The following is a 24569-nucleotide window of genomic DNA, read 5'->3' on the forward strand; positions in this document are numbered from 1 at the left end:
CCCCTTTTTTCTTCCTTTTTAAATTGGAGAAATCCAAATGAAACACAGCTGCGATTTAAAAAAAAAATGTTGACCCAATTTTCTCCTACTCTTCCCAGAGCTCGTCCACCATTTGGAAAGGGCGTCAGTCCATTAGGAATGTAAGTATATAATTTTAATACTCATTCGCAAATGAATTTAGTGCAAGGGATCACAGTCTGCCCCACCCCCTTTTTTAACTAATCGTTTTTTCCCCTTTTCGTCCCTTTTATTTTTACAAGATTTTGATCCATATTTCTTTTACCCTTAAAGGGCGCACTTCCGTAAAATTATACAAGGAGCATACTGGGTGTTTGATACCCAAGGGTATTCAAATGTGTGCTATGCCGACGGTATTGGATACTTTTTTTACAAGAAAATCAATTAATGATGTTTAATCTATCTAGTTTAAGGAGAAAAAAGTTTCATAACAGTTTTTAAAATTTAAAGTAGTTTAAAAAAATCCTTTTTGGAAGAAAAATGAAAGAATGACTTATTTCACTCTAAAATTCATAACTTTTTAAGTTTTTGATATTTTTACTCAAAATTTTACTTGATTACTTCCGAGATATATGGCGCTTCAAAAATAAAATTAGTCGTGCAGTGTTCGTTCCAAAGAAGGTATTTATTTTAAAACATAAAAGCTTCAATTCAATGAAAAATAAAACACCGTATTTTGCGTGATTTAACGATTTTATTGATCTTAAACTGCATATAAAAATTATAAAAATCAAAATTATGTGAAATTGACATAGAAAAATAGGTTTTCATGTCATTTGTTAATCTGGCGGCATATCTTCCATTTTCTTGAATTTGGTACGATTTTTTAAAGCGCAAATAAATCGCTGGGTGTTTTACACCCAGTATGCCCTTTAAGGGCCCCTGGATCGGGAATTTAATGAGACCGGGAAAAACCAGGAAATGACAGTGAATTTATTTTTTGACCGGGAGTTTTATCTTTTTTATTACGATATCATTCAGTTTAGAATCTGTAATTCTAAAATCTTTCACTCTAAAAATGTTGCATTTTACAGTGTCTTATCATACCAATAAAATTGATTCTTTATTTGTAAAAGTAGCTTTATATTAACTAATTAAACGTTTTGTTCAAAACGCGTATTCTTTCTGTTTGAAATTAATTGAAAGGGATTTTTTTATTAATTTAAATAATTTGAAGGGCTATCAAAGTGTTTGAAATATTGTAAGATACAGAATTTTCTATAATTTCGGAAGATATGGATACTTTGAAAGATTTTATAGTATTTTATCAAATTTCAATGATTTTAAGAGATTTTAAAACTCTCAATATCCATAGGATTTCATGAGATTTTATAATGTTTCAGTGCGTTTGAAAGAATTCATTCACGAGAAGTGAGGAATTTTGCTGTAGGGTTTCAAGGATTTAAAGAGATTTAACATTATTTGTTTGAAGACAACATTTATTTATAATTTTGAAATTTACTGAATTTTACTTAGTGCAATGGATTTTTAAATTACATTTTTTTACATAAATGGTTCTTTCTAAAAATGTAAAGGGATTTCAAGATATTTTAAGAGACTTGAAATATTTTGGGTTAGTAAAAACAAATTCAGATACATTTTTAACTGATTTCATAAGAAGTGAGGGTTTTTTTAGGGTTTCAAAGATTTGCAGAGATTTTCAAATATTTGTTGCAATTTTATTTGGAATTCGTCCTGAATTCTTATAAATTCATCTGAATGCATTCAATTTTCCTTTATTCAATGGAGTTTAAAACCTTTTTTTTTCATTCATCTTGAAGATTTGTAAACTCTTCTTAAATTCTTAGGAATTTCATCAAATTCTTTTGAATGCTCTTTTAACTTTTCTGACCTCATTTCAAATGTACTAAATTCAATGAATTTTTTCATATTTTCAAGGATTTTCAATTCACTTAATACTTTTTGAATTCAGCTTGTTTTTTTTAATGAATTTTGTCGAATTATTCTAAATTCACTCAAATTTTACTGAAATAAATTGATTTTTTTAGAAAATTTGTTTAATTCATTTAAATTCTTTTTAATTGTTTGGTAGTCAGCCGCATTTTCATATTTTCTTTTTAATTTACCCTGAATTCTTCTAAATTCTTTGAAATATTTTTAATTAACTTTAATTCTTCTAAATTTACTTAATTCTACTCCAGTCAATGATTTTTTTATTTTTTGATATTTTTAAAATGGTTTCAATTCACTATTAATTGCTTTTCAAATGCAGCTTGATTTTTTATGAATTTCATCGAATTCTTATCATTTCCATTAAATCCTTCTAAATTAACTCAAATGTTACTGAAATAAATGGATTTAAAAAAAAACCAATTAATTGAAATTCTTCTGAATTTTTGATCGTCATTAGTCACTTTTTTAGTTAGTAATTTTTAGTTAGTAAAGCTTTCAAAAATTTGAAGTGATATCCAGTTGTTTGGAAATCAGCCTGAATTTCTTTAAATTCTCTGGAATTTTTTCAATTCGCTTTTATTCTAAATTCTACTTATTTCAATGGATTTTTTTCAATTTTTAAAAGTTTTTACTTTATTGTTCAATGAAGTTTTTTCACATTCTTAAATTTTTCGAATTCATTTGAACTTTTTCCATTCATCTTGAATTTGCATTAATTTTATCGAATTATTCTCGCATCCCTTAAATTCATCTAAATTCGTTCCCATTTTATGGAAAACAATTGCTTTTTTTTTAATTTAGTCCAGTCCATTTGAAATTTTTTCGGAGTGAAAATGTTATTATTTCTTTAAAATTTAAACAATTTTAATTTTTAATTTTAATTGTTTACTGAGTATTTAATTATTACAGTACAAATTTGGAAGTATTTTGTTGAAAATTGTTGTTTTTTTTCTGGAATATTTTTTCGATAAACTGAAAATGTAATTATTTTATTTAAAAAATTAGAAATTAATCTTTTTGGTTCAAAATTCAACTTTCCACAAGATTAATAGTTCTAGTTAAAAATTCATTTGTTTAGTTAAAAATAATTTTTTTTTTAATTGCAAATTTAACTTTTCCATTTTTAGCTGAAAATTTATATTTTTTTAGTTATAAAAATTCAACTAGTTGGTTGAAAATTTGTCTTTTTTAGTAAAAAATTCAACTAATTCGTTGAAAATTCATACTTTTTTTTTTAAAACCGTCCTTTTTGGTAGAAAATTAATCTTCTTGTTTGAAAATTTATAATTTTCGTTGATAATTCAAGTATTCCAATTAAATATTAATAATTTTAGTTGAAAGTTCATCTACTCCAGATAAAAATTCAGAATTATAGTTAAAAATAATGAAAATTAATAATTTTTTTCTTATAATCAAGAAAAAAAAATGTCGAATTGATGAATTTTCAAGTAAAAAAGACGAATTTTTGTATAAGACATTGAATTTTCAACTAACACATGAATTTTTAATTTAAAAAATTCATTTTCAATGTAAAAGAATGACTTTCTAACCAAATATTGAATTTTTCACCAAATAATTTTCAACCAGAGATGGATTATCAATTAGAATGATGAATTTTAAACTGGAATAGTTAAATTCACAGTTCAAAAATTACTTTTCAACCTGTTAATATTTTTTTAACAATTTATTTGTTTCTTTCTACAGTCAAAATAAAAAAATATCAACCAAATTTGTTGAATTTTTAAGCCAAAAAGATGAATTTTGTAGAAAGTGGTTTAGATTTCGATCAGGAAATATAAATTTTCAGTCAAAAAATTACTTTTCAATCGTTTATTTTTTTTCAACAATTAATTTTTTTATTATGATCAAGAACAAAAATCTCAACCAAATTTTTTGAATTCTCAAGACGATTTTTTTTAGTTGACAGCTGAAATGTCATCCGACAAATATGAATTTTCAACAGAAAAGTTTATTTTCAACCAAATACAATCACTTTCTAACAAAAGTGTTCAATTGTTAAGAAAATAATTAATTTTCAACGAAAGAGATCAATTTTAAATTAGAATGCTGAATTTTATACTGGAATAGTTGAATTTTTAGTTAAAAAATGCAAATGTTCATTTTTCGCTGGATTTCAAATTATTTTCTGCTAGTTTATTTAGAAAAATACTTAAAAATTCCCCCCCCCCCCCTTTTACAGAAAAAAAAATCTCCTTTTTTTCTAACCTAAAATTAACCATCTGGAATCGCCACTGTGATCCCTGTAATATTTATAAATGAAATGAATGGCATGGATTTATTTTTTTTCTTAAACTAATGTTTCTGTTTAAAAATATATCCCTGTCAAAACAAAAATAAAAATTGAGAAAGTACTTTTTGTCGAATTATGTAGTTTTTTTTTCTTTTTCTGCTTTTTTTTTTTAAATTTGTTTCTTGAGTTTGAATTATTGATTCGATTTGCAGAAGGAATGATGAGTTGACGCCCGAGGAACGTGATGCTCGTACTGTTTTTTGTATGCAGTTGAGTCAGCGAATTCGAGCTCGGGATTTGGAAGAATTTTTCTCGAGTGTTGGAAAGGTTCAAGATGTTAGACTGATTACTTGCAACAAAACGAGACGCTTCAAAGGCATCGCTTATGTTGAATTCAAAGATCCCGAAAGTGTCACACTCGTAAGTATTTTTAAAAATAAATTTTTTAAGAAAAATTGTCGATATCGGGGATTTTTAAGCCAAAAAAGACGGAATTTCCAACAAATAAAAGAATTTTCATTAAAAAAATAAATAAAAATTTATCTAAATTGTTGAACTTTGAAAGCAAGAGACAAATTTTCTTTAAAAAAATTCAATTTTCAAAGAAAAAATACGACTGTTCAACAAAAAATTAATTTTTCACGAAACTGATGCATTTTTACGCAAAAAAAAAAGGAAATTTCAAACTGAAAAATAATTTTTTGTTATAAAACAAAGCGTGAATATTTAAATTAAAAATATCGATTTTAAAAAATGGAAAAGTAGCATTTTCTGTTAGAAAATAAAATCTAAACAAGCAAAAAAATTTTTTTTTACAGTTATCAATTAATTTTTCAACTAGACGTAAGCCTTCAATGAAAAAAATCACATTGTGGTTTAACTTTGACCCAAGAAGTTTAATTTTCAACAAAATAATTAAACTTTTAATCAACGAAATAACTTTTCAATTTAAAATTTCAATCTTTAACAAAGAAAGTGATTTCTTAACAAAGCAACCAAATGTTTTAAATAAATTAGTTGAAATATCAAACAAAGAAGAACGACTTTTTACCAGAAAATTGTCTTTTCATTTTAAAAAATGAAATTTCGATAACAGATAAAGTTTTAAATCAAAAAGATAAATTTTCCAAAAACTAGTTCAATGTTCTGTTGAAAAATATTTTAGTCGAGTTTTCATGATCAAAATATGAATTTTTAAACAAGAAATAATTTTCGACAAAAAAAAAATTCAGTTTTCAATCCAAAGAGACGAATTTTTAACCAAACAGGACGACTTTGTACCAAATAGTTGCATTTTTATAAAAAAATAAAGTAAAATTTATCTTATAGGAGAAGAATTTTTTATTACAAAAAAAAACAATAAAATAAGTTTCTACGAAAACATTGACTTTTCAATCCGAAAAGATGAATTGTTTAAACCAAAGTGAATGAATTTTTTTTAAATTCAATTATTTTGTAGAAAAATCAACTATTTTGATAATATTAATATTTTTTTAAATTAATCATTTTAACTGAAAACTTAGAAATTCAACTTTTGGTTGAAAATCAATTTTTGTTTGTTGATAATGTATCTATTTTGATGAAAAATTCATCTTCATTAGTAGAAAAATAAATTTTCTTGGTTGAAAATTCATCTTTTTGATTAAAAAATTAACTGATGACAGTGAATTTATTTTTTGACCGGGAATTTTACAAAATTTTTAGAATAAAAATTTAATCTAACTTCGATTTCAACCGGTTTTTAAATAATTTAAAAAATTTTCATGCTTATAAATTAGTATATCATTTAGTTTAGAATGCTGAATTCGAAAATCTTTTACTTAACAAATTTTTCCGTTTCGGATTTTTAATTTTTAAGCATATATTTTAATTTAAAGAATTTTAAAATGCAGTTTTAAAGGTTAAACGTAATTAAAAATTAGAATTTAAAAAAAAATTTAAAACAGGGTGTAAATATAAATAAATAATTTTTTTATATTAAATTTAATAATATATTATTTCTATGAATTTTTTTAGCTATTAAAAAATATAAACGTTCGTTTTACTATTTTCAACTTAAAAATAAATCCATTATTTCCATAATTAAAGGTTTTTATTGAATTTAAAATATTGTGAGTCTAAATTATTCAATATTTATCCCATTTAATTTGAAATTTCTTAATGTAGCAAAATAATAAGTATTTAATATTTAGCAATGTTTCACTGGTTATTTAAGAAGAGTAAATTATAACCAAATAATTAAAAGAAAAAAATCTATTTAGTTTAAAATTGGACTGTTCTGTTGAAAATTTGTTTCTTGGTAGAAAATTAATTTTTTTTGTTTTAAAATATCCTCTTTATTGGTTTAATGACAAATTTTAATTCGTTGAAAATTAGTCTTTTTGGTTTAACAATTCATCGTTTGATTTGAATTTTTTTTTTTTTTTTGAAAATGAATCTTCTTGATTTGAAATTTTCTCTTAAAATAAATCAAAATTTCCTCCATTCTAACTCAATACAAATGTCAAATCTATAAAATTTATATTTTGTAAATCAGAAAAAAATGGAACAGAAAAAATTATCATCTCTTTATCTCAATAGAAATATTAAAAAGAAAAAATAGCCTCGTCCAATTTAGAAATAGAAATTTAAAAAATTTCCTCGCTTCCAACTCATAAAAATGTTAATTATGAAAAATTTATCATTTCCAATTTAAAAAAAAAAGTTGAAAATAAAAAATTCCCCTTCTTTAAACTTACTGAAAATTTGAAAAAGAAAAAAATGACTTCTTTCAATTCAGAAACCATTAAAAATAAAAATTTCATTGCTTCAGATACAAATATTTTTAAAAATTTCTTCCAATTCAGAAAAAAATTGAAATTAAAAAGACAATACAAAAAAAAATTTTAAACAAAAAATTCCCTTCCCTTAAACTCAATGAAAATTTGAAAAAGGAAAAAATGATCTTTTTCAAATCAAAAACGATTGAAAATAAAAATTTCCTTCCAATTCAGAAAAAAATTGGAATGAAAAAGGAAAAAAAATAACCTCTTCTGATACAGAAAAATTGAGTATAACCATTTTCCCCTTAAGCGCAATAAAAATGTTAAAACGAAACAAAAGTAACCTTCCTCCAATTAAAAAAAAAGCTGTTCCTTGCAACTTCGTAAAAATGTTGAAAATAAAAAATTGATCGCTTCCAATTTTGAAAAAATGACTAAAAATTCGTCTTTTCGAACTCTATACTTAATTTGATAAATAAAAAAATTTTCCAGAGCAAAATAAGTGAAATCCTTCAAATCTTGTATGTTCTTTGATCATTTTTTAAATCTCTTGAAATCTTCTTATACTTTCTGTTATAATAATTTTTCAAAGTGAAAAATCATAAATTTAATTCGAAACTGTTTAAAACTTTTAAATATCTCTAATATTTTTACAAGTAATAAGTGTTCTTATTGTTATTTATAAATTCAAATTTAATTTTTTTTTCAATTTGCAGGGTTTTCTAAAAGTTGTAGACAAAATTCAATTCATTTTGAAATATATTTCAAAGTTCTGGCAAAAAATTCAAGAATTATTTTGTATTTGGAAAAATTGAAAACCACTTCTAGATTTTTCAAGATTTTGAAATAAAATTTTGAACATTTTGAAGGATGCCTAAACTATTTAAAATAAAAATAATTTAACTTCTAATTACAGAAGTGTTAAGTTAAAAAAAATTATTTTTCATTTTTTAATGTGTCTAGCTTAAAAATACTTAAAATAATATAATTTTGAAAATTTTCAAGTTCATTGATTTTTTTATTTAGAGCATTGAAAATGTATTTAAATACACAATTTTTGAATTGAAAACTCTTAAACATCAATTTTAAAAGATTGGAATTCCAGGGCTAGACTTTGAATGCTTTAAAATGTTGTCTATTGTTTATTATTTTATATGGACAAATGTTTAGAATACAGTTTGATTTTTTAAATTTCATTGGCCGTGAAAAATATTTGCGAACCGGAAATTTTTTTCTTCGCTTAAAACGGCCAGAAGTTTAATTAGTTTTCAATTGTTTAAAATAAACGATTATTTAAATAATAAAAAAATTTTTGTTACTACCAAACAATTTTTTTTAGCGTAGAGTATACTTTGTAACAAAAACTTTTATAACTCAATTATTGAATCGTTTGCGAGTAATCCATTTTTGAAAAAAAAAAATGATCAAGAACTTTAATTGTTAAAAATTGTTTTGCAAAAATATTTTAGGGGAGTAATTTTGGTATAAAAACGAATTGACAACTATATAAAATTGATTGAAAATAGAACTATCGATTTACAAAAAAGGCACATTTACTGAGATACTTTGACCCAGTAGTTTGGAGACTTTAAGGGCATGTGACACAGCTAAATACCTATATTACCGACCTCACTTTTTCCGTTCACTGAATGTTTTTTTTGAACCTAAGAACTTTTTTTGTAAATAATATATCGAGCTGAAACTTTGGGAAATGTATTAGAGTAGAATAAAGTACGTTTAGGTACTGCATTTCGGTAGGAACTTCACTGAAAATTATTTCATCTTTTTTCTGAACCTCAACATTTTTTTAACGTTCGAACTTTTTTTATACATAAAATATCGGTCTCGAACTTTGAGAAATGCAAGAGCCGAAAGAAAACTACGTTAAAGTACAAAGCTTAATAATAAAAGATGTAAAAAAATATATTTCAACAATCAATTCCAACGGCATCAGCCGGTCACGTTGTACACGAAAATACGAACTCTCTAGAGCTTCGTTTAGTGGCCGCCAGGTTTCGTATTTTCGTGTACAACGTGACCGGCTGATGCCGTTGGAATTGATTGTCGAAATATATTTTTTTTACATCTTTTATTGTTAAGCTTTGTACTTAAACGTAGTTTTCTTTCGGCTCTTGCATTTCTCAAAGTTCGAGACCGATATTTTATGTATGTAAAAAGATGAAATAATTTTCAGTGAAGTTTCTACCAAAATGCAGTACCTAAACGTACTTTATTGCACTCTAATACATTTCCCGAAGTTTCAGCTCGATATTTTATTTACAAAAAAAGTTCTTAGGTTCAAAAAAACATTCAGTGAACCGAAAAAGTGAGGTCGGTAATATAGGTATTTAGCTGTGTCACATGCCCTTAAATGATTTTTTGTTTTTGTTTTTGCCCCTCCCAGGCACTTGGTTTATCGGGCCAGAAATTGCTTGGTGTACCAATAGTGGTGCAGCACACCCAAGCGGAGAAAAATCGTATGGGCAATTCAATGCCAAATCTGATGCCAAAGGGTCAAACAGGTCCCATGCGACTCTACGTTGGCTCTCTCCACTTCAACATCACCGAGGACATGCTGCGTGGCATTTTCGAGCCTTTTGGCAAAATTGACAACATACAGCTGATAATGGACCCGGAGACGGGCCGAAGTAAAGGCTACGGCTTTCTAACTGTAAGTATCTAAGAGAAAGTGTTGGCGAGCCGCGAAAAAGAGAAAACAAAAATAATCAGGCATAGAAAACCTTTGTTTTGCAGTTCAGGAACGCGGACGATGCTAAAAAAGCATTGGAACAACTTAATGGTTTTGAGCTGGCGGGCCGACCTATGAAGGTCGGCAATGTCACAGAGCGGACGGATCTGATGCAGGGAAATTCCCTCCTTGACACGGACGAGTTGGACCGGAGTGGAATTGATCTGGGCGCCACGGGTCGATTGCAGTTGATGTTCAAATTGGCGGAGGGTACGGGTCTGGAGATTCCCCAGGCGGCGACAAATGCCCTGAATATGGCAGCGCCGGCTTTGACCCAGCCGCAACCACCACCGCCGCAAGCGGCCCCACCAATTGCCACCCAGTGTTTCATGCTCTCCAACATGTTTGACCCGCAAAAGTAAGTTGTTTCTAGAGAATTCTCGGAGAATTTATTTTAATTCATAAAAAAATGCATTTTTTTTTTTAACTTTTCGGTTGAAAATTCAACTCTTGTTTTTGAAAATTTTGTCTTTTTTATTTTATAAAGTTTATAATTAAACTTTTTTATAATTTTTCTTTATAATTAAACTTTTAACCAACGAAATAACTTTTCAACTTGAAATTTCAATCTTTAACAAAAAAAGTGATTTCTTAACAAAGCAAGCAAATTTTTTAAACAAATTAGTTGAATTATCAAACAAAGAAGAACGATTTTTAACCAGAAAGTTGTGTTTTATGCTCTCCAACATTTTTGACCCGCAAAAGTAAGTTGTTTCTAGAGAATTCTCGGAGAATTTGTTTCAATTCATAAAAAAATGCATTTTTTTTTTAACTTTTCGGTTGAAAATTCAACTCTTGTTTTTGAAAATTTTGTCTTTTATTTTATAAAGTTTATAATTAAACTTTTTTATAATTTTTCTTTATAATTAAACTTTTAACCAACGAAATAACTTTTCAACTTGAAATTTCAATCTTTAACAAAAAAAGTGATTTCTTAACAAAGCAAGCAAATTTTTTAAACAAATTAGTTGAATTATCAAACAAAGAAGAACGATTTTTAACCAGAAAGTTGTGTTTTATGCTCTCCAACATTTTTGACCCGCAAAAGTAAGTTGTTTCTAGAATTCTGAGCCGGTTATAGTTACTTTGAGAACGGTAACGAGAATGAGAATTCATGAGAATTTCAGAATTTATTTTAATCAATAAAAAATTGTATTTTTTCGTTAACTTTTCGGTTGAAAATTCAACTCTGTTTTTTGAAAGTTTGTCTTTTTGTATTTTAAAGTTAAAATTAATTTTTCAAAAAAAGATTTGAAAATATTTTAAAGTTGACCTGCTTTAGCAGAAATTAAATTTTGTTGATAAAAATGTAACTGCTTGGTTAGAAATGAAGCTATTATATACTATTTTTATGAAAACTTTACTATTTCGTAGAAAATTGACCCAAGTAGTTTAATTTTCAAAAAAAGAATTAGAATTTTAAACAAAGAAATAACTTTTCAACTTGAAATTTCAATCTTCAACAAAAAAAGTGATTTCTTAACAAAGCAAGCAAATTTTTTAAACAAATTAGTTGAAATATTAAACAAAGAAGAACGATTTTTAACCAGAAAGTTGTGTTTTATGCTCTACAACATTTTTGACCCGTAAAAGTAAATTGTTTCTAGAGTTCTGAGCCGGTTATAGTTACTTTGAGAACGGTAACGAGAATGAGAATTCATGTGAATTTCAGAATTTATTTTAATTAATTTGAAAATTGTATTTTTTCGTTAACTTTTCGCTTGAAAATTCAACTCTGTTTTTTGAAAGTTTGTCTTTTTGTATTTTAAAGTTAAAATTAATTTTTCAAAAAAAGATTTGAAAATATTTTAAAGTTGACCTGCTTTAGCAGAAATTAAATTTTTTTGATAAAAATGTAACTGCTTGGTTAGAAATGAAGCTATTATATACTATTTTTATGAAAACTTTACTATTTCGTAGAAAATTGACCCAAGTAGTTTAATTTTCAAAAAAAGAATTAGAATTTTAAACAAAGAAATAACTTTTCAACTTGAAATTTCAATCTTCAACAAAAAAAGTTTTTTCTTAACAAAGCAAGCAAATTTTTTAAACAAAAAAGTAAGTTGTTTCTAGAGTTCTGAGCCGGTTATAGTTACTTTGAGAACGGTAACGAGAATGAGAATTCATGAGAATTTCAGAATTTATTTTAATTAATTTGAAAATATTTTAAAGTTGACCTGCTTTAGCAGAAATTAAACCTTTTTTTTTTGATAAAAATGTAACTGCTTGGTTAGAAATCAAGCTATTATATCCTATTTTTATGAAAACTTTACTATTTCGTAGAAAATTGACCCAAGTAGTAATTTTCAATGGAAAAAGATTAATTTTCAACGAAAGAATTAGAATTTAAACCAACGAAATAACTTTTCAACTTGAAATTTCAATCTTCAACAAAAAAAGTGATTTCTTAACAAAGCAAGAAAATTTTTTAAACAAATTAGTTGAAATATCAAACAAAGAAGAACGTTTTTTAACCAGAAAGTTGTGTTTCATGCTCTCCAACATTTTTGACCCGCAAAAGTAAATTGTTTCTAGAATTCTGAGCCGGTTATAGTTACTTTGAGAACGGAAACGAGAATGAGAATATTACCGAAAATATAACCGAGAAATAAATTCTTTGAAAATTTATTTTAATTAATAAAAAAATTGCATTTTTTCGTTAACATTTCGGTTGAAAATTCAACTCTGTTTTTTAAAAGTTTGTCTTTTTGTATTTTAAAGTTAAAATTATTTTTTTGAAAAAAAGATTTGAAAATATTTTAAAGTTGAACATGCTTTAGCAGAAATTAAATTTTTTTTTATAAAAATGTAACTGCTTGGTTAGAAATCAAGCTATTATACTATTTTCATTCAAACTGAAAAATAATTTTTTGTTATAAAACAAAACGTGAATATTTAAATAAAAAATATAGATTTTAAAAAATGGAAAAGTTGCATTTTCTGTTAGAAAATGAATTCTAAACAAAGAGAAAAAGTTTTTTACAGTTAACAATTAATTTTTCAACTAGATGTAAGTCTTCAATGAAAAAAATCACTGTGTAATTTAACTTTGACCCAAGTAGTTTAATATTCAATGGAAAAAGAATAATTTTTAACAAAATAATTAAACTTTTAACCAACGAAGTAACTTTTCAACAAAATAAGTGATTTCTTAACAAAGCAACCAAATGTTTTAAACAAATTAGTTGAAATATCAAACAAAGAAGAACGATTTTTAACACACATTTTTTTTAGCGATGACACTCATTTTGCTGCTATTTCGAAAAAAATTACACTTGGCACTATTTTCTTAAAATTGTCTGTTAATAATGCCACTATTTTTTTACTTTTCCCTAAAAAATATTTTTTTAACTTCTTTGGTAATTGGCTACAAATTAATGACTGATTAGGGGCCATCGAAAATGTTGAATTTTAAGCGAAAAAAATTAATTAATTAATAATTAGACTAATTTTCAACAAAATACTTGAATTTAAATATTTAATATTTGGTTGATAGATGATCTTTTTTAGTTGAAAATACGTTTTTTGTGTTATCTTTTAATTTATAATGGGTTATTCAAAAATCTTTTACTTAACAAATTCTTCATTTTGGATTATTTTATTTCGTAATTAAAAAATGTAAAGGTACGATGGAAATTTTATAAACTATTCTCAACTTAAAAATAATTTAATAAAACTATAATCGTAATTAAAGGCTTACAAAATATTGTTTAAGTCTAAAATATTCCATTTTAACCTATTTAATTTGAATTTTTTTAAGTAAGAAAAGAGAATAATTATTTAATATTTGGCAATTTTTGAACTCTTAATTTAAAACGAGTAAATTGAAGCTAAATATTTGAAAGTAAACAATTTGAAACTTAATTGTTTGAAAGAGAAAGTTTTGAATTGTTAAAATTTCGAAAAGCTTTTAATCTTTAAACTTTAACATTTTTATTGTTCTATTTTTAAAATGTTTAATTTGTAAACGAAATTGTTGAATTTTAATGTAGACAGTTTCGGAAATCTGTTAAAATCTTTTTAAATATTGGGTTAAAATAATTTTTCCAAATAAAAAATTATTTTCAATTTCCCTGGGAATATTAAGAACATTTTTTATTTATTTATTTTTGAATTTTTTACAATTCTTAAAAATCTTCGCCATTTTTTGTTTGAAAACTGTGAAAAAATCTACATTTTGTTGTTTTGTTGAAATTTTTTGATATCATTTCAAGTTATAAATTAACTTTCAATTTTTTTTATAACTTCTGAATATCTCTTAAAATTACTTAATCCAAATTTGAAGGAAATTTTTTTTTAAATTCGCAGGATTTTCTAGAAGTTGTAGGACAAATTCAATTAATTTTAAAAGTTATGTAGAAGTTCTAGATTTCTCAAGATTTTGAAATATAATTTAAGAACTTGTAAGTTGAAAATATGTTTCTAGCCTAAAAGAATGTAATAATATAATTTTGAATTTTTTAAAAAGTTTATTGATTGATTCTTTAATTTAGAGTATTGAAAATTTTAACAGGGATTTATAATTTTGGAATCTAATCTAAATTTTTGAACTCTATAATTTTTGAAAATTCGACAATTTCAGTTTCATGAAAATTTTACTATTTCGTAGAAAATTTACCCAAGTAGTTTAATTTTCAATGGAAAAAGATTAATGTTCAACGAAATAATTAAAATTTTAAACAACGAAATAACTTTTCAACTTGAAATTTCAATCTTTAACAAAAAAAAGTGATTTCTTAACAAAGCGATTCGACCAAATGTTTCAAACAAATTAGTTGAAATATCAAAGAAAGAAGAACGATTTTTAACCAGATAGTGGTATTTTCATTAGAAAAATGAAATTTTTATAACAGATAAAGTTTTAAATTAAAAAGATAAATTTTCCAAAAACTAGTTCAATTTTCTGTTGAAAAATATTTTAGTCGAGTTTTTATGATCAAAATATGAATTTTTAAACAAGAAATAATTTTGGACAAAAAAAATTGAGTTTTCAATTCAGAAAGAGGAATTTTTAACCAAAAAGGATGACTTTTTAACTAAATTGTTGAATTTTGTACCAAGTAGTTGCATTTTTATAAAAAAAAAAAATTTATCTTATAGCAGAAGAATTTTTTATTACAAAAAAAAGTTGAGTTTTCATTAAAAAAAAATTTTAGTTAACTCAATAACATCAAAAATGGAATTTTTGTAAAAATAAAATAAGTTTCTACGAAAACATTGAACTTTCAATCCAAAAAGATGAATTGTTTAAACCAAAGTGAATGATTTTTTTTTAAAATTATTTATTTTGTAGAAAAAAGAACTAACTTCGATTTCAACCGGTTTTTAAATAATTTTTAAAATTTTCATGTTTATAAATTAGTATATCATTTAGTTTAGAAAGCTCAATTCGAAAATCTTTAACTTAAAAAATTTTTCCGTTTTAGATTTTTAATTTTTAAGCATAGAAAGTTTACTTTTTGTTTAAAATGTATATTTTGATCTTGAAAAAGGAACTGATATATTTTCTGGAGGAAAGTTCTATTTATAAAAGAAATTATTTTTTATTACAAATTCATCTGTTTTAGAATAAAATTTGATATTTTTTGGATAAAAATGCAACTATTTGGTAAAGAATTGAACTGTTTTGTTCAAAAATCATCCTTTTTGGTTGAAAAAATTCCTTTTTTTTTTTGGATTGAAAATTTAATTTTTTTCGTAGAAACTTATTTTTTTGTTACAAAAATTCAATTTTTGATGTTACTGAATTAACTGGAATCTTTTTTGGATGAAAACTCAATTTTTTTTTTGTAATAAAAATTCTTCTGCCTTAAGATAAATTTCATATTTTTTGATAAAAATGCAACTATTTGCTAGAGAATTCAACAATTTTATTAAAAAGTCATACTTTTTTGGTTAGAGATTCGTCTTTTTAGGTTAAATATTCAAATATTATGTTAAAAACTCTATTATTTTGTTGAAAATTCCAGTATTTTATTAAAGAGTTATCTTTTAAAGTAGAGAAAACTTTTTATTTGTTTGAAATAAATCAATATATTTGAAAATTTTAAATTTGTATATTATGTTAAAAATCATAAAATTTTAAATTCTCTTAAATTCTTTTAAATTCTCCTAAATTCTGGCATATTCTCGGTTATATAACCTGAATTTAAAATCTCGGGAATTTAAGAACTCTAGTTGTTTCCTCTTTTAGATTTTTTTTTATTAGTTGGGTTTTAAACGGGAGGGTTTAGAGCAATTTTGAGAGAAAAAAAAAAACGGGACAATGTCGTCGAATTTCTCACGAGAATCTTGAATTTATATTTTAGTTTTGATTCTTAAATTAGTTATTTCAAAAGCCTGAAAAATAATTGGAATCTTTTATAATATTTAAAAAGGGTTTTGAACATTTTTAAAGAAAGTTTTGGGATTTCCAAGACTTTTGAAAAGGATTTAAGGCTTTTAAATATTTTAAAATTATTTTCTATTTTATTTTTTTAAATATATTTTAAATAGGATTTGAAATATTTTAAAAAGGGTGGGTACAGTGCCCCAGATGTCTTAAGATTTAATAAGATTTCAAGAATTTCAAAACATTTGAAATATTTTAAATGATTTCAAGTATGTTAAGAAGGGTTTAACAATTTTTTTACAAAGATTTCAAAGATTTTACCGAAATTTAAAAAGGTTTAAAATATTTTAAAGATTTTAAATGAATAAAAAAAGATTTCAGAAATATTTTAAAGGAAGGAATTTTAAAAGGTTTTAATTAATTTTAGATTTCAAAAGATTCTCAATGATTTAAAACCAACACAAAAAATCTCATAAAGATTAAAGAATGATTTCACAAAGATTTCAAAGATTACATAAAAATTTCAAAACATTTGAAATATTTTAAACGATTTCAAGTTTATTTAGAAGATTTCAACAAAATTTTACAAATATTTCAGAGATTTTTAACATTATTTCATAAAGATTTTAAAACATTTTACGAAGATTTCCAAGATTTTACCAAAATTTTAAAAGATTCCACAGATTTTAAATGAATAAAAAAGATTTCACAAATATTTTAAAAAATTCATTTCGATTCCAAAAGATTTCAAGAATCTCAAAAGATAAGAAAAAACAGAATTTAAAAGATTTTAAACAATTTAAAAAGATTTAAATAAATTTGAGATTGCAAAAGATTCTGAATGATTTAAAACACCAGATTTCAAAATGTTTTTCGAGATTTTAAACGATTTCAAGCTTCTTTAGAAGGTTTTAAAATATTTCAGAAAGATTTCAAAACATTTGAAATATTTTAAACGATTTCAAGTTTGTTTAGAAGATTAAAAAAAAAAAGTTAAAATATTTTAAAGATTTTAAAAAGATTTCAAAGGATTTACCAAAATTTTGAAGGATTTCAATTGTTTTAAACATGTTAAATGAATAAAAAAGATTCCACAAATATTTAAAGAAATTCATATCAATTCCAAAAGATTTCAAAAAATCTCAAAAAATAGAAAACAACAGATTTCAAAGATTTTAAACAATTTTAAAAGACTTAAATAAATTTCAGATTACAAAAGATTCTCAATGATTTAAAACGAACACAAAAAATTTCACAGGCAAAGTTTAAAGAAAGATTTAAAAAAAGGTACACCAGATTTCAAAACATTTTCCAAGATTTGACGATTTCAAAGATTACATCAAAATTTCAAAGATTTCAAAACATTTAGAATATTTTAAACGATTTCAAGTAGGTTTCGAAGATTTCAAAAAATGTTGCAAAGATTTCAAAGGTTTTACCAAAATTTAAAAAGATTTGAAATGGATAAAAAAAATTTCACAGATATTTTAAAGAATTCGTTTCGATTCCAAAAGATTTCAAGAATCGCAAAAGATTAAAAAAACAAAAAAAAAAAAAACACCAGATTTAAAAGATTTTAAATAATGTTAAAATATTTAAATAAATTTGATATTTCAAAAGATTTTCAATTATTTAAAACGAACACAAAAAATTTCACAAACATAGGTTTTGGTTGAAAGTTCGTTTTTTTTGGTTACAAAATTAAATTTAAAATTCGTTTTGTTGTAAACAAGTTTTTTAAAACTACAAATTCAAATATTTTATTAAAAAAGTCAACTGATTGATTGTAAATTAACTTTTTTGTTGCTATTTCGTGTTCTTGTTTTTAAAATTAAATTTTTTTATTTAGAATTAGGCTTTTTGGCTTGAGAATTCAACAAATTCGTATACTGCAAATTTTTTCTTGGTAAAAAATTTACTTTTCCGTAGAAATTTCTACTCTTTTTTGATTGAAAATGCAACTTCTTAATTGAAGATTTATTTTGGTTGAGGATTAGACTAATTTTGTTGAAAATTAAAAAATTTGGTATAAAATGCAACTTTTTGGTATAAAATTCGTTTTCATTGTTGTTGTTTTAATTAAAAATTAATTTTTCTCAGTAGGAATTCATCTGATTAATTTTTTGGTTAAAAATGGAACTTTTATGGTTTAAAAATACAGACTATTGATCTTTTTTCTTGGAAAAATCAACAATTTGGTAACGGATTTAACTATGTTGTAAACAGTTAAAGGGTGTTGTAAAAAAATGGTTTTTACTTTTTTTAAATTGAAAATCAGTACGCAGTGGAAATGTAAATACTCAATTTTCAGGGTGGCCGTTTTAATTAAAGAAAAAAACTTCTGGGCATCTTTTGGTTTACGACAAATTACAACTTGTTTGTCTTATTTAAAATTTGTTTATAACCTATTTGTCACCTATTCACCTTTTTTGACGACAATAGTAGGGGTACTGTGATGACTGAAAGTGAGTAGTTTGAGGCCTACAATTGAGTCAAATCTTGCGAATCGTTGATGAATATCGACGTAATCTTGACTAATTTAGGGCCGATTCCACCAACTGTGATTAAATTTTAATAATCGATTAACTTAGTTTAATCAGCATATTGCTTTCCACCAACTTTTAAAACATGATTAAAGAAGTCTAATCGTCGATTAACTTAACCGGCCATTAACGGGAGTCAACATAACCTCCAAGTTGAAGTTCAAGTAGAGTGTAAAATATTGATCGAATTTATAATGATATCTTGTACTCACACAACTTATATTCAATTTTAATCGATAATTAATTCCTGTCCATTTATTTGGAAATGATATACATAAAAAAAAAAACGCGTCGCCGCTTGTCGTTCGTGAGCGGTCGAGGTATATTTTGCGCGCGAATACAAGTTCGAAATCAGCCAATCAAAATCATCATTACAACAGAAGCACGCAGAAACTAGACTTATTGCGAATAGAGCATACGGTTAGCTAACCAGAGGTTAAAAATTCATGGTTGGGACGCGCCACAAGTTAATCGCGATTAAAACGCCGATTAAAAAATAATCATGATTAGCTAATCATGGATTTAATTACAGCTGGTGGAATCGGCCCTTAATTTAATTGAATTTTTGTTTATTTATTTATTTATTTTTTTTTGTTTCTAGTGAAACAAATCCAAATTGGGCCAAGGAGATTCGCGACGACGTGATTGAAGAGTGTAACAAACACGGAGGTGTTTTACATGTTTACGTCGACCAAGCCTCGCCACAAGGTAACGTTTACGTCAAGTGTCCATCGATCGCAACAGCAGTGGCCGCTGTGAATTCGTTGCACGGCCGATGGTTTGCCGGCCGGGTCATTACTGCCGCCTATGTCCCGGTTGTCAACTATCATTCATTATTCCCCGACGCGATGACGGCTCTTCAGCTGCTCGTTCCAAGTGCGCCCCGACGAGGGATGTGATCATAAAACAAAAAAAAAAAAAAACGAAAAAAAAAGGGAGAAATTGTGATTCAAATTTTACGTCTGCCAATCAGTTGTGCGGGCGTCTCGTCGGTCAATCCTTTCGCTGCTTTTTTTTTTCTTTTGGTTCTTTTTTTCTCGCCAAATTCTAGAGTTACGTGTTGTAAATAATTTGCCCTTGGAAGAAATGTACCAAAGACGATTTTTGGTGCATGCCTTGGTTTTTCTGTTTTTTGATCTGAGATAGAGAGATAAATCCTCAGCGAAAGGATGCAAGTGAGAGAGAGAGAGAGAGAGAGAGAGCGGCACTTTGAGAGAAGCGATTGAAAATGAGATTAGGGACAAATTTTTGACTGGAAATGTCATAAATTTTGTCGAGATTTCTTCTCTCGTTGAATACGAGTGCGAGCTATGATGCATAAAATTACACCATGTGTAATGTTTTTCTTTTTTCTTTTCTTTGTGATTTATTCACAAGCACGGGGGGGGGGGAGGCTACTTTTTGTTGGAGGGGAGAGTTGATGGAGATGACGAGTCTTTAGGTTAGGTAACAAACCCGTAGATTTGTTACATTTTTTTACCGATATGTGTGAGAAAGTGAGATCTGCAGAAAATTTATGAGAGACTTCATAGTTGAATTTTCGGGGGGAGGGTGTTTTTTTTCCAGACAGAAAATACGAGCATACCCACTGCTGCTCGATTTTTGTGCCCACTGCTGCACGATTTGTGTGCCCACTGCTGCACGATTTTATAATCGGATATTTCGATGTGTTCAACACACATAGTCATCGAAAAAGGGAAAATTGATCGGTATTTAGCCATTTAAGGCGGTCGTAAGAGTATTATTAAAAATATATATATATATATATATGTAGTTAAATTAATGTTACTGGAATTTTTTTAAGTACGCGTTTTGCGTGGAACTGAATGTTTTCTAGTGGACAATCTACTTTCTGCTAATACTAGTTTTGAGTTTTATCGAGTTTCTAATTTCAATTTATTATTGTGCGGGCTCAAAATTGGTTGAAATCTTAAAATTGCATCATCCCCAGGAAGAAATTACAATTGTATATAGTTGAGAAGTAATTGGAGAGTGAGTGAGTAATTGAGATTTTAAAATTTTAGAAAAGAATAAATTTGAAGATTTTTGTGTCAACAAGTAGACGGGCGCGGGCGGGCGGTGGCGGGAGGTATTTGAGTGTGAGTCTGCAGATCTTTCTCGTTTCCTTTATTCTCTCCGAGACAGTGAATAAAGTAGCGTGTATATATTTTTTTGTAAATTAACTTAATATAGAATAAAGTGTTACTGTAATGTAACTCAAACACACAAAAACATGGATGTATACTTTTGATTCTATTATAAATCATGTTAATGTGAAATACAATAGATGTTTTTTTAAATAATTATTTACTGATCCTTTATCTGAATTACTGAGGTAATTTAGATTTTATCCTAGAATAATTATTCTGATGGGTTTATTATTATTATTTTTTTATTTCTTATTTTTATTATATTTTTATATTTTATTATTTTTATTTTAGTATTTTTAAGAATCATAATTTAGATTTAGAAGAAAGGAATTTTTTTTAAATCCCTCTTCCGGGTCAGAATTTGTCCCAATTTGAAAGTTCCTTCTTCAAAATTTTAGAAAAAGAAAGTACTTCAAGTGATTTTTAGAGTAAAAGTAGTATTTCCAGGGTAGCCGCTGGATCGGGAAACCTGGAAATGACCGGGAATTTTATGAAATCGGGAAATGACAGTGAATTTATTTTTTGACCGGGAATTTTACAAAATTTGCATCCTAAAAATTGTGTCCAACTGAGATTTCAACCGTTTTTAAATAGTTTTCTAAATTGTGATTTTTATAAATTATTATATCATTTAGTTTAGAATGCTTAATAAAAAAATCTTTCATTAAAAAAATTTTTTATTGTTAATTTGTAATTCTTAAGTATATATTTTAATTTAAAGAATTTTAAAATGCAGTTTTAAAGACTAAAAGATATTAAAAATTAGAAGTATTCAGAGTCGAAGATTTTTTTTTTATAAAAAAAGGGTGGCTGCCGAACCGGGAAACCGGGAATTTTACGAATTTTCAGAAGAAAAATCGGCCGAAGTTCGATTTTAACAGTTTGTTAAATAATTAAAGTGCAGTTTTGAGGATATAGGCAATTAAAAATTAAAAGGATTTAAAGTTGAAAATTTTTGATAGTTTTATTTTATCAACTGTAAATATAAATGAATAATTTAAAAAATGTATTTGTACTCTCTGAAAAATAATAGATTTTTAAATAAAAATTTTCATAATTTATCAATAATATATTTTTAATTCAGAGTTTATATTATTTTTTTATATTAAATTTTATAAATAAATTTATTAATATATCATTTATATTTTTCATCTGTTAAAAAATGTAAACTTGCGTTTTACTATTTTCAACTTAAAAATAAATCCATAATAATATAGTAATAATTAAAGGTTTTTATTAAATTAAAAATATTGTGAGTAAATTATTTAATTTTGATTCCATTTAATTTGAAACTTCTTAATGTAGAAAAAGAATAAATATTTAATATTTAGCAACATTTTCGAAGAACTTTTAATCTTTTAGCGTTACAATTTTAATTTTTATATTTAAAAAATGTTTTAATTTATAAGTAAAATTCTTAAATTTTGACGCATAAGTAACTTAATTAAAAACTTGAAATTATTTCAAGTAATTTAAACGAAGTGTGTCAACATTTCTTTCAGAGCTTCTAAATATATTTTAAAATTAATCAAAATTTTCCTACAATTTTTGAAAATCCTGCAAATTAAAAAAATCTTTCATAATTTTTCCAAGTGAAAAATCATTTTCAATTTTCCTAAGAATCTTCAGAAAATTATATTCTTTTGTAGTCTTTCACAATTCCACTCTTTTCAAAACTTCTAGATATCTCTTAAAATTACTCGAATATTTTTACAAATAATAAGTGTTCTATTTTTATTTATAAGTTCAAATTTAATTTTTTTTTTAATTTGCAGAGATTTTCTAATAAAAGTTATAGAAAAAATTCAATTTTTAAAAACTTATTCCTTTTTGGTTGTAAATTCAACTATTTGTTTAAAAAAATGCATGTATTTTATGGAAAATTTATCCTACTTGGTAGAAAATTAATCTCCTGTTCGAAAATTCGTTTTTTTTTAAAGTTTAGCTTCAAAGAAAATTCGTCTTTTTGGCTTGGAAGTTTAATAATTTAGATAAAACTTTTTCTTTCTTGGCTAAAAAATCTTAATTGGTTTAAAATTCGTCCTCTTGGTTCGAAAGTTCATAATTTTAGTTCAAAATCTATTTATTTAGTTTAAAATTGGACTATTTTGTTGAAAATTTGTTTCTTTCTTGGTAGAAATTTTTTTTTGGTTTAAAATATCCTCTTTATTGGTTAAAAATGCAACTGTTTGATTGAAAGTTAACTTTTTTGTTAAACATTAAAATTTTTCGGTAAAAATATTCAACTCTTTTACAGAAAATTCGTTTTTGGCTTGAAGTTTTAACAATTTCGATGCACTTTTTATTTTTTTTTGACTGAAAATTAGACTTCGTGGTTAAAAATGTCAAATCTATAAAATTGATTTTTGTACAAATCATAAAAAAATTGAAAAGAAAAAATAGCCACTTTAAATTTAGAAATAGAAATAATCCACAATTTCTCCCTTCCAACTCATAAAAATGTTAATTATAAAAAATTTCCCATTTCCAATACAAAAAAAATTGAAAATAAAACATTCCCTTCCCTTAAACTTAATGAAAATTTGAAAAAGGAAAATTGCTTCCAATTGAGAAAAAAATTTAAAACAAAAAGAAAAATTCAGCAAAATAAATGAATTTGGAAAAATTCAAAACCACTTCTAGATTTTTCAAAATTTTGAAATAAAATTTTAAATCTTTTGAAGGATGCCTAAACAATTTAAAATAAAAGTAATTTAATAAGTAATAAATAATTGATCGCTTCCAATTTAGAAAAAAATGACTAAAAATTCGTCTTTTCGAACTCTGCTAATGTGATAAATAAAAAAATTTAAACAGAAAGAAAAATCCAGCAAAATAAATGAAATCCTTCAAATCTTCCATGTTCTTTGATGATTTTTTTAATCTCTTAAAATCAGCTTATACTTTCTGTTATAATAATTTTTCAAAGTGAAAAACATAAATTTAATTTGAAACTGTTTAAAACTTCTAAATATCTCTAATATTTTTACAAATAATAAGTGTTCTTATTGTTATTTATAAATTCAAATTTAATTATTTTTCTAATTTGCAGGTTTTTCTAAAAGTTATAGACAACATTCAATTCATTTTGAAATATATTTCAAAGTTCTGACAAAAAATTCAAAAATTATTTTGTATTTCGAAAAATTGAAAACCACTTCTAGATTTTTCAAGATTTTGAAATAAAATGTTTTATCTTTTGAAGGATGCCTAAACTATTTAAAATAAAAATAATTTAACTTCTAATTACAGAAGTGTTAAGTTAAAAAATTATTTTTCATTTTTTAATGTGTCTAGCTTAAAAATACTTAAAGTAATATAATTTTGAAAATTTTCATGTTCATTAATTGATTTTTTTTTATTTAGAGCATTGAAAATGTATTTAAATACACAATTTTTGAATTGAAAACTCTTAAACTTCAATTTTAAAAGTTTGGAATTCCATGGGTCTACTTTGAATGCTTTAATGTAAAATTTAAACTGTAAATATAAATAACCCTGCATCTTTTTTGGTCAAATTCGTCCTTTTCGATTGAAATTTCGTCAATTTTCTGCTGAAGTTTTTTTATTCCGTTTATGAAATTTTCTGAATTAAAAATACTACAAAATTAAAACACACGTCTTTAAATAAATATTGATCGGTCTGGGAAAATGGTTAGAGAATTTTGAAGAGAAAAAAAATCTTTTTTTTTTGTTGTAAATTTATTAAAACAAAATTACCTAAATTGTGTTAAAGGGGGAGGGTCGGCAAGGCCGGTTTTTGGCCTGATTTATTTTTGGACCAAAAAATCTGAAAAAATCATGGTAGTATCTTATAAGTATCCCGAGTCGATTGCACGCTAAACGGACTA

General features: G+C 25.1%; 1 protein-coding gene across 1 annotated transcript in view; it reads left to right on the plus strand.

The window, feature by feature from the left end:
- LOC117179354 (RNA-binding protein 39) overlaps positions 1-20800 on the plus strand; it is a 41537-nt gene extending 20737 nt beyond the window's left edge. Inside the window, exons 4-8 of the mRNA XM_033371048.1 lie at positions 30-140; positions 4396-4603; positions 9350-9616; positions 9700-10052; positions 19170-20800. Coding sequence (XP_033226939.1) covers positions 30-140; positions 4396-4603; positions 9350-9616; positions 9700-10052; positions 19170-19467 — 1237 coding nt within the window. The 3' untranslated portion in view covers positions 19468-20800. The remainder of the gene's footprint in view (positions 1-29; positions 141-4395; positions 4604-9349; positions 9617-9699; positions 10053-19169) is intronic.
- Positions 20801-24569: the final 3769 nt, after the last annotated feature.

Source organism: Belonocnema kinseyi, chromosome 9 (genome assembly GCF_010883055.1).
Source record: "Belonocnema kinseyi isolate 2016_QV_RU_SX_M_011 chromosome 9, B_treatae_v1, whole genome shotgun sequence".
NCBI lineage: Eukaryota > Metazoa > Arthropoda > Insecta > Hymenoptera > Cynipidae > Belonocnema > Belonocnema kinseyi.